General features: G+C 35.3%; 1 protein-coding gene across 4 annotated transcripts in view; it reads left to right on the top strand.

The window, feature by feature from the left end:
- The window catches only part of LOC145248290 (uncharacterized), a 261,627-nt gene that overhangs the window by 125,765 nt on the left and 120,862 nt on the right, over window positions 1–15,000 (top strand). For all 4 annotated transcript variants that reach the window (XM_080110167.1, XM_080110166.1, XM_080110164.1 and 1 more), the window contains exon 3: window positions 4,573–4,739. In XM_080110167.1, the coding sequence (XP_079966293.1) occupies window positions 4,573–4,739 (167 nt within the window). The remainder of the gene's footprint in view (window positions 1–4,572; window positions 4,740–15,000) is intronic.

The raw sequence follows: 15,000 nt of genomic DNA, 5'->3' as shown, positions 1-15,000 counted from the left end.
AAAAAAATGGAACCGACAGAAAGATATCCAGGCTAAGAGAAATATAATATAGAGAGAATTGTTTGAATGAATGCCCAACATCAATCATTATCTGTACACATGTACAAAGTGCCCTCAATAAGTTTCCAAACATTTTTGTACAGGCATTTAAAACTGTCATAGACTCTTGAAAATTCAATATGTTATTTCTATACATCTTATAAGATGACTGATCAATTTTTATAATTTCGAGTTCAAATGAATAGCTTAAGCAGGAATTGCAATATACCTATATATATATATATATATATATATACTAAAGCCTGATTTTCACAGTTAATTTCAAAAATACAATGTGGACATGACACATTGAACTAGATTCAATAAAATGTTTGAAACTAGGAAAACATGCCAGAAAAACGTACGGGATTCTTAAGTGCTTTTGGGCCATCTTGGATGAATCAAGTATCAGTTTTTGATTGGCATAAGAGATTCAAGGAAGGCAGGGTGTCTGTGAGGAATGATGTGTGTGTATGGGAGGAGGTAAGGAATTCAGAACACCAGACTTAGTTAGCCAAATAAAGAATATGATGGTATGATGGATACGGACCGTCGTGTGTCCATAGAGACAATAAGTGTACAGTTCGATGTCAGTGTGGAAACTGTACACACAATTATTCGCGAGGAACTGAAGATGCGGAAGATTTGCGCGAAGTTTTTGCCCAGGATGCTTAGAGAAGATCAGAAAAAAGACCTTGTCGTGACCAAGAATAGCACCAAGACAGTTCCTTACCCTCCATATAGTGCAAACCTTGCTCCCTGTAACTTTTGGTTATTACCTAAGCCAAAGGAAAACCTTAGAGACTGTCGTTAAGAGACAATTGAGGAGATGAAAGAGGCTTTGACGAGGGTCGTTCATGAGGACTTCCATGGGGTCTTTCAGAAGTTGCTGGAACGGTACAAAAATGCATTGCAGCCGGAGGAGATCACTTCGAAGGGGACTAGAGGTTCATGTGGCTACTATCAAAAAATGTTTATACGAAAAATATCTGGAACCTTATTGAAGGCACCTCGTAACCTAGAAAATGCTTTTGAAATACAGTTAAGTCATTTTATGTGTTTACGTAAAACAACGGTAATTTAACGTCATAAGAAATTATGAAACAACGAACTAACCGGCCGGAGATTGTTGTTTTATTTTATGAAATTTATCTGCTAAAAAGGGATTTTAGTCACCAATTCACCTATACGATTCAGACACTACAAATAAGGATCTAACAAGGTGACAATCCATACCTGGATCACACGTTGGAATCCAAACAATGTAACTAGTAGATCGCAAAGAAATCTCCTATACTAACTGAAAAGGATAGTTAATGTCAAATGACCCAGGTATCCTAAAATAAAATTTTTCAGGACTATATTCAACATAAAAAAAAGTTGCAAATCTAATATAAACCATGAAAACTACTACTCTGGATCAGAATAGTCATGAGAGTAATGAAAATTTAAGGATGTCTCAAAACTCCCCAAATATCTCAAATTTGGGTTTTACCATCGGGCACATTTTCCTGGAAAATTATTTTAAATCTAAAGTAGTTATTACCATTCCAGATTAGAGTAGCAACTAAAGTCTAACCAGCAACCCACAAAACTCTCTAGTCGGATCCTCATCACCGTATGCAGTTTGTCATACGCCGGACTGATTTATACGGCATAATGACGTAGCATACTGGTGTTCGTACAATCACCAAAAGTAAACGAAAATAATAAAAAAAGATGCTATTTTAAACTTAAGCATGTTAAACCGGCAGAAATACTATTTAAAACTTAAGACTTAAAACGTAACGAAAATGCTATTTCAAAATGAAATGTGACAGACAGACAAAAAGTCTTCGTATTATTTGGATTCATCAGATTACTGTTCTTATCTTGAGTATGATTTTCACAACGTTTCGATGGATGTAACCTCCGACCTTCTTCAAGTGTATCTTGTCGAACTCGGAAATGGTTAGAGTACTTGGAAAAATCAATTGTAAAAGTGATATCCTCCTGATGGTTGAAGGTTCAAGTCATCGTGTGGGCGACGGAAAAATGCAATTGGCTGATGAAACAAGAGCATGCTATCCTCGTGAAGTAAATAAAGGGTTCCGTTCGAAATTCAGTCGAAATTTCCGAGTTGGACAGAAATATTCCCTGGTTCGACAAGAAAACCTGAAGAAAGTTAGAGGTTACACCGACCGAAACGTTGTGAAAATAGCACTCAAGATGAGAACAGTTGTCTGATGAATCCAAATAATACGAATAACCAATTCTCATCTCAAAAATTCAGAAAAGACAAAAAGCTTTTTTAAACTTAAGCGTTACAAACCAGCGAAAATGCCGTATGCAATTTAAGCATCAGAACACAATGAAAATGCTATTTCAAACTTAAGCCTGACTGACCAACGAAAATCTTATTTAAAATTTAAGCACCACAACTCAAACAAAAATGCTATTTCAAAATTAATTGACCACAGACAAACGAAGATTCTATTTGAAACTTAAGCGTTATTGACCAACAAAAATGCTATTTAAAATTTAAGCGTCACAACCGAATGAACATGCTATTTCAAAATGTTACAGACAGGAAAAACCTATTTTAGACTGACAGACCAACAAAAATGTTATTTTATTCTTAATCGTGACACACTAACAAAAATGCCATTTCATACGTAAGTGTAACAAACTAACAGAAATGCAATTGAAAACTTAAGCTACGTTGTGCTTAGTCACTCTCGGATGTAAGAGGACGGCAAGACCTTCCTGAAAAAAAAAAACAAAAAACAAAAAAACATTATCAAAATCATCTCCCCTAACCCGGATATAAATGCGTCTGAGAACCGCTTGAAGATTTGATATTCCCTAGAAATTCATTCCCTCACAGGAAGCCGGCTTAATTCCTCCAGAGTGAAATGCGCATCAGAAATGCCAGCCAGGCAGGACTGGGTTGTGGTAGACAGGGTTTGAAAAGTTGATAGGTTTGTAAAATAAGATGGGTCGAACACCTTGATCAAGGGCGTGTACTGCCATTTTGTGTCGTGTCCGTGACAGTATATTCGTTTAGGCTACTTTTTTTTAAAACGTATTAAGTTTTCAAGATGATTAAAATAAACGTATTTTTTTTTTATTTCTTGCTTATGACTGAATTTACAATCTTTTGCCTGCATTTTTTCCGGTATTAGAAGCTTTTCCAGTCGCACAAGGTTTGTCGATCTAATCTAAGGCCAAACGGTAGCCATTTTGATTGATGTACTTTATATTCGAATTGCGACGCGCGCGGTCATCAATTGCATCTAATTACAGTCTACAAAAAAGTTATTAATTCGCATTTCTTTTTTATGCTTGAGTTAAAGAGATAACTAAAAATTATCAACATTCCTCAAAGGAATAAATGATTTTCTCGTCCAATGTGTTGGCACAACCTTAACAAATATGGGTAAACACACGTGGCAGCCAATCGATTTTTAATGCCGTAAAAAAATAAAGCATCTTGTTGCTAAATTATACTAAACATTGTTAAAGAATATCGATGATTCGATTCAACCATTATTATTCACGTTTTGTCTCTGTTTCAATATATATATATATATATATATATATATATATATATATATATATATATATATATATATATATACTAGCAAGCCACTACACGTTGCCCGGCGTTGCCCGGCGTTGCCCGACATTGCCCGGTCGTAAAATACGCTTAACTATAATATTTTAAATTATGCAAATTTCGTATTTAATGACTGTACAAAATAAGTCTGGAAACTTATTTAAGGCACCTTATATTTACTTAAGTATATACAGTAGAACCCCGGAATACGGCATTAACCTGTTCCCGAGTTGGATCGTCAGGTGAAATCTCCGTATGGCGGGGCATAAACAAAATTTTATACACTACATATTAAAAATTACTAACAAAATACAGTACAGTATATAAAACACATGTATATAATCAAATAGCTTAACACCATAAGGCGGGACAAATACTGTAACCAGGGACCGGAAAAATGTCGAATAGCACATCGTAACCTGAAAAAACGTATATCGGAGCACCGTATCTCCGTGTTCTACTATATATATATATATATATATATATATATATATATATATATATATATATATATATATATATATTTATATATATATATTATACTGTTAGTAGAATTTTTCGTTAACTCATAACAACAACACAATATGTCATTCCAAAGAGTGCTCAATGCATGAAACAGAGCAATATATTGATTGTTGGAGAGCTATTGGCTACACATTAGCAAATGTGTTTCAATGACCCCCTAGCAGGGAAAATCACCTCATCAGGTGGATGGGTTTTGGCCTGATGAGGTGATTTTCCCTGCTAGGGGGTCATTGAAACACGTTTGCTAATGTGTAGCCAATAGCTCTCCAACAATCAATATATATATATATATATATATATATATATATATATATATATATATATATATATATATATATATATCATTAATTTTTTCTTTTACGCATTTTGAAGTCATACAATAGTTTAAATGAATTAATTTTGTCTTACAGAATCTGTCGGTTTCTTGGTGGTGATCATCCTGGTAATAGAAATAATAATGAGGTTTCAACCGAGGATCCGTCTTCTTCAGTATTGGTTTAAACAGAAAGGGATCGGAACAACGCCGGCGTCCAAACAGGCTATCGAACAGAGGAGAGAATCACCGTCCTCGTCGAAGGTAAACACATCATTTGCAACCTTTCTGTTTAGGTTTACCATTTTTTTTTTATTTAAGCCCCAAAGTATTGTTGTCGTTGCTGCTTTACTCTAAGGTCTTGTCATTCGCTGATACGTCATATCATAAAGTTTTTTCTCCTTTTACCGTTGTGAATAACAAAGTGTCATACACAGGGCACTCAAAAACTGTCAACTTAATTTCATTATTAATTTACGCATTTCCATACCTTTTAATTCAACTTTACATTCCTCGACACTGACACTATCCTATTATTAATTTACACTTGCCAATAAATTTTATTACCTATAGCCAGTAATTATCTAGTTTACTGATTCGTGTAAATGTACCGGAAAAATGATGACCAGTAGTTAAAGAATTGTATTTCTTTGAAAATGGTAACATACTTAATGTTAAAACCAATTCATGGGAAAACAAACTTAAAAAATTAGTAAATTAGCCGACATTAACCGACATATTGTTATACAGCCGATGGTTGAGATAAAATTGGGAACAATATGCCCCCATAACAGCGCAATTAATGTCCTTAAGATCATATCTGAGAAAATTGACCTCATCCTATCTGCTCATCCTTTTGTTAACATTCACGTCTGTGGAGACTTCAATGTTCAAAATGTGGAATTATTAGCCCACTCAAACAAGACAGATGATAAGGGGAGCTTCTGTCACGATTTCTCTTTTGCTTATGACCTAACTCAGATTGTTCATGAACCCACTCGTGCACCCGACACTGGTGATCAGTATGCAAGTCTCCGAGATGTTTTTCTCACAATTTGCCCTGAGCTATGTTCATCTTCCATTCTGTCCCCACTGGGATCTTCCGACCACTCAATTGTCTCTGTCAAGATAAAAACAAAATAGAATAAGTCCTCCCATATACATCTCCATCGTACAGTATATCGATACTCTATGGCTGACTGGCATAACTTTCATACATTTATATCAGATCTACCTCTGTGTTCAATGTTTAAAAAGGACGTGTCCTCCATAGTATCAAACCTGACGGAATGCTTAATTGTAGGTATATACCGCTTCATACTCTTCAAAAAATTCCAACAAAAACATAAAAACCAGCCATGGTTCTCTCCAGAATGTGTAGCTGCCGTTGCACACAGAAATCACTATTTTCATTATTTCCAACATAATAAACGTACTAAGAATAAAGTCGCCTTCAAGACTGCCAGCAATCACTGTAAAAGAGTAATAAAGAACGCGAGAGAATTGCATGTTCAAGTTCAAAGTAGCTGAGCAACGGCCTGGTTCCCACCAATTTTGGCAAATAACAAACAAGGCCCTGAATAGAAGCGTGTGCTCTCTCCCAAGCATCATCAATGGAGCTGGGGTAACCTCGTCAGCATCGGACAAAGCCAAACCCTTTGCCAAAACCTTTGCAGCTAATTCTACCCTATACGATCAGTCCACCCTATTTGTTTCTGTTTTTGAAAACACGCTATGCGACATACAAATATATGTGCGTGATGTTGCCAAGCTTATCAAAAACCTCGATTCCAGTAAAGCAACTGGCCCTGACGACATTCCTATTATGGTGGTCAAAAAGCTTCAACCAGAACTAGCTCCCATACTTACAAAGCTGTTTAAGCGTTGTCCTAAGGAGAATTGTTTCCCAACACTCTGGAAAATCTCATCAGTATGCCCCATATTAAAAATTCAGGTGATCGCCCATCTTCATCTCAATAAGACTAAGAAGTCTCCTGTGCGTCACGAGTAAGTTGCTGAAATCTGTGTTAAATAGAATAGTAGTTAGCACCTCAGCAAAAATAACTTCCTCAGTGACATGCAACATGGTTTCCGTTCTGCTAGATCTACAGTAGATATGCTAAGTTGTCTCTCAAAGGATTAGCGAATTTCTCGACGGAGGCTTCCTTTCTATGACAGTTTCTCTTGACATATCAAAAGCCTTTGATAAGGATCTACTCTACAAAATCTCCAGCTACGGTATAGCTGGAAATGTCTTTTCATTTATTAAATCATTTTTCTCTGATAGATTCATAAGAATAGTGGTTGGTGGGCAGAAATCAGAAGCTCTCAATGTTAATGCTGGAGTCCCTCAGGAGTTCACCTGGGCTAAACTTTCTTCCTGATCTACACTAATAATCTCCCAAATCACATCTTAACATCATTCATAAACATTTATGCTGACAACATTGCCATATATGGCAACACTTCAAAGGCGCTAAATGATCAAGTTTTCTCTGATTCTCTCTCCCCTCTGATCTTGATCACATAGTGCAATAGGGAAAGAGGTGGCTGGTTAATAAATACATCTAAAACCAAGCTTTTATCTTTCCATCATCCACGCTCTGATCTCCGTCTGGTATCAATTGAAATGAATAGCTCTCGTCTTGGGGATGCTCCATGTTTTGACAAGTTTCTTGGACTGACCTTTACTTCTGATCTGAGATGTAACACGTACATCAAATCTGTTGCCAAGGCTGCTGGAAAACTGGCGGGATCTTTCTACTGCTACAGAAGATATCTCACTGTTGATACAATTTTCTACTTGTATCAGAGCGAAGTACGTCCAAGGATGGAGTACTGTTGCCGCATCTGGACAGGAGCTCCTAGAAGCAGCTTATCCTGCCTTGACAGAGTTCAAAATACACTTCGTAGTCTAGTGGAGGATACCCTTTTCTCTTTCCTGCAACTTCTTTCCCACAGAAGAAACGTTGCGAGCCTCTCTCTGCCTTATCGTTTTTTTTTCATAGCAAGTCTTCGTCCGAGCTCCAATCTCTGGGCCCTCTCGCCTGACTTTCACGAAAAGCACTCGTCTATCTGAAACCACAATCAATAATTTCCCCCACTCTTTATCTGTGTCTAAACCTAAACGTAGATTCCATGAACGAAGCTGCTTTCTTAGAATTGCCCGCCTGTGGAACTCTGTTCCGTTTGCTTGCTTTCCAACTGACTGTGTGTGAATATGGTTGTCTTCAAGTCCAATATTTTTTGATGAACCGCCCCTTAAGTAATCTAATTTACACAATCCCCAATATTAACGACTACTCCGACATTTTCTCATTAACTACTGTACACTTATTAACCCTTATCGTCGAGTGGCCTTCGGGCCTTGATAAGTGGTGACTCCATTGTAAATAAAAAAAGTAGAACTAATCAAACGAAAAGAAGTAAAGGCTTTTAATGAGGTACATTAAAAATAAGGTATTTAAAACAATTGTTAAACTAATATCTGTTAAATATTTTATTTTCTAAAGTACTTTATTTTTTATATAACCAACTAAAAGGCTTTACTTGTTCTAGCTGGACCTCTTCTACATTCCTATTTTTATATCGACTATTGACCATGTAGAATTTCTGCGAGTATGTTGACTAATTTACTAATTGAAATAGTATTTCCTCTATTTTATACACAATGTAAAATTGATTTTATGCTAATATGCTCAGCATGTCATAATCTTAAAAAGGATCGTCTTTTCGATACAATTACATGCGTCCATGAATCGGATATGTCAGAACCACAATAGTTTATAAATTTGTAAATTAGTCGACTCTAGCAGACATATATATATATATATATATATATATATATATATATATATATATATATATATATATATATACACAGACGGCAAAAAGGAAGTCTGTGCTTGTAATTTTTGTCAAAAACTGCAAATTTAAGCTAAATTTAATGTAACTGTTTAAACAAACTATACCTCATTTGATTGGCCTTTTATTCTTCTATAATTTTACCTGTTCGTATTTGACTTTTAATTGAAATATTCTAGTGTTCACGTCAATTTAAAAAAATAACTTCAAATTGAGGAGGGAAAAAGAAAGTCCACACAATGGAAATTGTTATTTAAATGTAACTTTAGAACATTAATGCAACACAAATACAACAGGAGCATAATAGACTAGTTAATATTTAGTAGCATAGCCCTTCTGCAATTTCACAGCCTGCAATCTTTTGTATATTCCTTGAATTAGACTGCAGCAATACTCCGAGGAAAGGGCATTCCGCTTTTCTTTAATTTTTTCCAAAGTTCTTTAAAATTTGAAATTTTATCATTGCGTAGCTGTTGCTTGATGTAATGCCATACGTTTTCGAGAGGATAAAGGTCTGGAGATTGTGCAGGCCAATTTAAACAGGGAATATCATGCTCTTTTAGGAACTTCTTGACTTTACCAGCTGTGTGAATGGGAGCATTATCCTGCATGAAGATGGGATTATCATCCAAATTCGACCAGAGTAAGGTAGAAAATATTAATGTACTTGGTCGAATTACTTCGATCTTGCAAGCGAACTATAGGCTCTGGACCATTGATACTAATAATGTCCCCCACCAAAACTGAACCTCCACTACCTTGCAGCGTTGAAACTGAGCAACTAGGATTAAATTCTTTGTCTTTCCTCCGACGGACGTACTACCTACCATCACTGTCTAGCCTATTGAACTTGCTTTCGCCGCTAAAAAGTACTTCTGACCAATATGAAGAGTCATGATCTTCATTGCATCTGACGAAGTCCGGACGGCGCTTTCTGTTCTTTAATGAAATCATTGCGTCTTGCAACATATTCTCGCAAATTAACTCCCTTTAATCTGTTCTTGATAGTAGAAAGAGAGCACTTTTTAAAAAGATTGCACTGTTGTTGGATATGGGGAGCCGTTTCAAATCTGTTTCTTAGGCTGTGGATCTTGATAGCATTGGCTTCCCTGTTAGAAGTAACCATAGTACGACCAGATTTAGGGGCATCACGAACACTGCCGGTGTTTTGGTGCTTTTTCACAGTCTTTCGTACCGTTTTCTCATCACATTTACATCTGCGGCCGATTTCTCGATTGGATAAATCAGAAACGTGGAAATTAATGAGCTCCTTACGATCACTAAGAGAAATTTGTGGCATATGGACTAAATGTTACGTTGTATAACCAGGAACAACAACAAATACGATTAAAGATGCTTTGTTGCCTGTTGGTGGATATTTTAAACTAATTTAGGGGCGATAATTTAAGCTGGTTTTAAGCAAATTTGTTGCTGCGGACTTCCTTTTTTGCCTCCTCAATTTGGAGTTATTTTTTTAAATTGACGTGAACACTTTTCAATTAAAAGTCAAATATGAACAGGTAAAATTATAGAGGAATAAAAGGCGAATCAAATGAGGTATAGGCTGTTTAAACAGTTACATTAAATTAAGCTTTAATTTGCAGCTTTTGAAAAAATACAAGCGCGGACTTTCTTTTTGTCTGCACTGCATATATAAAAATGTAAACGCAGAACAGGTCAAACCAAAAGAAGCAAAGTCTTTCAGTCAACAACACAAAAATAAAGTATTTTAAAACATTCAAACTATTCATAAAAAAAAAAACTAGCAAAACCTGTGGAAATTCCACAACGACATCTTTCATGTGTAACATGTTGCTACTGGGCATTATGTGGACATTCAGCGTAAATAGAGACCCTGCGATTATATTGTACCTATTTACAATGCCTCCCCACGGGACAGAGTTAGACACCAGGGTCATTTTTTAACGCGGAGAAACGGTACAAAAATAAAAATTGTCTCAATCGTGAAGGACTGCTCCTCCACCGAAAGAGAACAAGAAATGGAAGTGTAGCATCTGAAAAACAGATACTACACTTTGATCTTGACTAAAAGGGTATTTATTTGCTCCCCCATCGAGCAAATTAGGCACAAGGCCGATTTTTTAAGTGAGGAGTGAAGGGGAAATGGGGACCAACTGCCTGGGGAGTAGGATAGTGACAATTGGTATGAAGGGTTGCCCCTACATTGACCAAGGTTTTATATGTGGGGCTGCCCCCACATATGGTCTTTGCTTTCAGTATCTGCCGGAACAATTACTACACTTTGATCTTGGCCAAAAGGCCAAGTCAAGAGAAACCACATTTTGTTGAAACTATAAAAATATTTATCTAAATAATCTGGTTAATGCAGTGACAGCATATATCTGGTTATTACGGTTTATCGCCAATATCCTTATAGGAGTTTGTGACATACCTCCATTGTATCGACGTTCGGCGCGAACGCAAACCTCACGATATCATTTTGCCATCTTAAATAGAAGGTGATAACATGCTACGAACATTAAATTAGCGCATCTATACACTAATTTAATGTTAATAGTATGTTATCACCTTCTATACTCCTTTTTAATAACTCCCGATCGCATAATTTATAATCTGGAAACACTCCCGATCGCATAATTTATAATCTGGAAACACTCCTGATCGCATAATTTATAATCTGGAAACAGTCCCGATCGCATAATTTATAATCTGGAAACAGTCCTGATCGCATAATTTATAATCTGGAAACACTCCCGATCGCATAATTTATAATCTGGAAACACTCCTGATCGCATAATTTATAATCTGGAAACAGTCCCGATCGCATAATTTATAATCTGGAAACAGTCCTGATCGCATAATTTATAATCTGGAAACACTCCCGATCGCATAATTTATAATCTGGAAACACGCCCGATCGCATAATTTATAATCTGGAAACACGCCCGATCGCATAATTTATAATCTGGAAACACTCCCGATCGCATAATTTATAATCTGGAAACAAAAACATAACATACATTAAAAAAATGCAATGTTTGAACTCCTGCTTATCGTCCTTCTGAAAAGAGATAGTGGTCGAGAAACGGCGTGTTTACCCCGTGCAGCCATTAGGTCAGATCAGACCCATAAATTCTATCGACATTAACCATATCTCATTATTTATTTATGCATATCATTCTATTTTAATACACCAGATCATCCATCGACGTTTTTTCTATATGTTGACGAGATATACAAGTCATATTTATAAACTAGTATGCATGCACATGAAAACTTGGGGCCACATTGAAGTGTCAGAGCTATTCTGAAGCCCGTAATCTTGTTTCTGTCTGTAGATTATTGCTAATGGCACTAGGCGTCTCTGCTGATGAATACCACCAGAGCTGCTTAGGCGTATTTTGTAAGCCAGAGTGCGCTGCCTTTTCAAGTCCCTACCTTCTGATCTTGCACCCCCCCCCACGCAGTAAGAGGGAGAGGAGTAGAAAACAAACTTGTCTACGTATTTAGAAATACTTACGGACATAAATCTTACAGTTTATATTGTGCGATTAGTATATGTAGTATATGTATGTGCACGGTTTTTGGAAAATCGATGACATAACTTCCGGTTTATGTTCTATATGGATTACAGTAAAGATTATCTGCTCATTTTCCCATCCGCTTTGCGCTCAACAAACAGGATACGGTGTCAAGCAAGATATGGTCTCTTCTGATTAACGCTTATCTTCCTCTCTTTCCCCATATTAAGAATCATTTTCGTGTCCGCTTGACCATGTTTAATTATCCAGCGAAAAGGAAAGCAGAAACCGGAAGTCAAACAGCGCAGACAATCTTTACTATAATCTCTACATGTCCCAAAGAAGTCTATTTGTGTAAGTACTGTATCGATCTATTTTCCTTTGTGATCTATTCTATCCTCTTTGTGATGTTTGGTTTGTTCTGATAATATTTATTTACCTGTATTTGATTTATTGTATTCTGTTACCCGAAATAAAAGCAAACAGCAAAATCCTCACCGGATCCCTCATGTTGGTCATCAAAGCATTCTCTGTCGAGCATGAAATTCAACTTTTTTTTATTTTAACCCCATTACTTTTATATTTCTTAATACCATTTTCCAACGTTTTGTTAGTGAGTGTGGCAACACCAGACCCAGGCTTATTTTATTATAACTGTGTTTTTACATACTTTTTCATGCCGTAAGTCAAGCCTTAAATGAGACAAGCCCGCAGAGAAAACCAGCCTAGTTACCGATATATGCGTACACATACATATCAAAGCAAATACAGATGCATAAACATATACAAGCATAAAGAAATTTTCATATACAAATATATACTACATAGAAATACAAATAGAAATACTAGCAGTCATGTTCACGAATAACAAAATCTAATTACCTGCAAGACTAAAAAAATTTACCCTTGTTTAAATTTAGCTTTATGTTTTCAATTTATAGATACTTCACTTCTACGATTTAATAAGTTTCCTCAGCTTGACAATTTCATTACAGCTAGTAATGATAAAACAATGAATATTAATTGATTTTAAGCTATCAATATAAAACTAAAATCGATAAATAATGCTCCACAAGTGTATTTTTACGTTTGAGAAAATATATGAACATTTAACATGTGTTTTTACAGTAATCATGAAAAATAAAAACTTTATAATTAATAAAGAATCGGAATCGGTAATTGTATCAGAATCGGGAATTTAGTACGAAATCAGTAATTGTATCGGAATCGGAAAAATTATTGGAATATATACGTTTTTTAATTATCATTCTCTCTATCTTTATTCTTTTTATTTCGTATTTTGAACCATGTGTTGAATTTATTTTAGAAATATATATGTCCGACGAGAGGTATAATTATACAAGGACAGTATTTCCATCATTAGAGTGAAACATGTGTAAGACAGTAATAAACAAAATATAGGAATTGGCTTGAATTATAAAAAAAAACAAGTTTTTGCTTGTGAATTGATTCTTTCATTTAGTCATAGGCATGTAACTATTCCGTATATGTGCTCTGAAGTTGGAAACATTTTTCATTGAGCTAGTTATTTGTAAGAATTTGGAATTTATTACAAGTAATATTTAACTCAAAATTATATTTTTATATAAACGAATGCTTATATATATACATATATATAAATTTCCACAGAAAGAGAATATATATATATATATATATATATATATATATATATATATATATATATATATATATATACGTGTGTGTGTGTGTGTGAATATATATACACATAGTTCTCTTTCTTTGGATGTGTTTCTTGCGGATGGCACATATTAATTGGTGTCGTTTGGCTTGCATTATATTATTAAGCTCCAATCCCTCGTCCCCCCTCGCCAATCTTTCACGAGAAACACCCGTCTGGCTGAAACTACTGTCAATAATTTTCCCCACTCTTTATCTGTGCCTAAATCCAAACGTAGATTCCATGAGCAAAGCTTCTTTCTTAGAACTGCACGCCAGTGGAACTCTCTGCCGCTTGCCTTTTTCCCACCTGACTACTACCTGGACGTCTTCAAGTCCAACATAAACAAACTCCTGACAAGCCACCCTCTTAAGTAAGACACTCTATCAAAACCCCCAATACAAATGATTACTACAATATTATCTCATTGATTACTGTACACGCAATAACCCTTATCCCTGAGTGGCCTTCGGGCCTTGATAAGTGGTGACCCCCATGTAAAAAAAATGAATATTCCATAGTTTGTATCTTATTCTTCTTTCCTGCTTCCTCTCTTTCCATGTATAATTCTTTTGAATATATATATATATATATATGTATATATATATATGTATATATATATGTATATATATATATACGTATATATATATGTATATATATATGTATATATATGTATGCATATATATATATATATATAAATATATATACTTCTATAAATTCGTATTTTTTGTGTATTGATAGTAATATCAAACCCTTTTATCTACACTGTGTATGAAATTATTAACGAGTTTACATTTATTTTAATATTTAAGGAACGAGTAAATTAAATTCCATGAAACTTTGAGAAAATGCTTACAATACTATTCAGCTTCACCAGTCAGAAAATAAAAGTATTTAAAGCAGTATTAGCGAAACTATGGCAGAAGACAGGAATATCTGTTGATTTCAATGTGTCAAGTTATTAATGAGAAAAAACACAATACATCCATAACTTGTTTATTAAAATAATTTTCAAACATTAAATGAACTAGGAAAAATCCTTAGAACACAATAACTACATAGCAATTTCTACGTTGACATAATTAGTAGGGCATATGCGATCCTTTTTTATGAATGACTTGTAAAATACGTTGGTCCACAGAATTAGTAAAGTTTGTGATTTCCTCAACAGTTATTCCTCACGATACCTCTTGGGGAGCATTCCACAACTCATCTTTGCTCTTAAATTGGCGTCCACTTGCATAGAGGCGTCGCTTCATGATAACTCATGGGTCAAATCTGGTGATTTCGCAGTCCACTTCATCTTCCGTAGCCCCCCCAAAAATATTAAAATACATGTAAACTCGTTAATAATTTCATACGCAGTGTAGATAAAAGGGTTTGATATTACTGGGGTAGCCTGAGAACCCCAGTTACTGCAAATAGTCTTTGCTTTTGTTTGCTGCATGCGAGGGAGCAT

This window comes from Euprymna scolopes, chromosome 26 (genome assembly GCF_053919585.1).
Source record: "Euprymna scolopes isolate OS-2025 chromosome 26, ASM5391958v1, whole genome shotgun sequence".
Lineage (NCBI taxonomy): Eukaryota > Metazoa > Mollusca > Cephalopoda > Sepiida > Sepiolidae > Euprymna > Euprymna scolopes.
The sequence above is the reverse complement of the archived record's forward strand: the minus strand, read 5'-3'. Positions and strand labels throughout refer to the sequence as shown.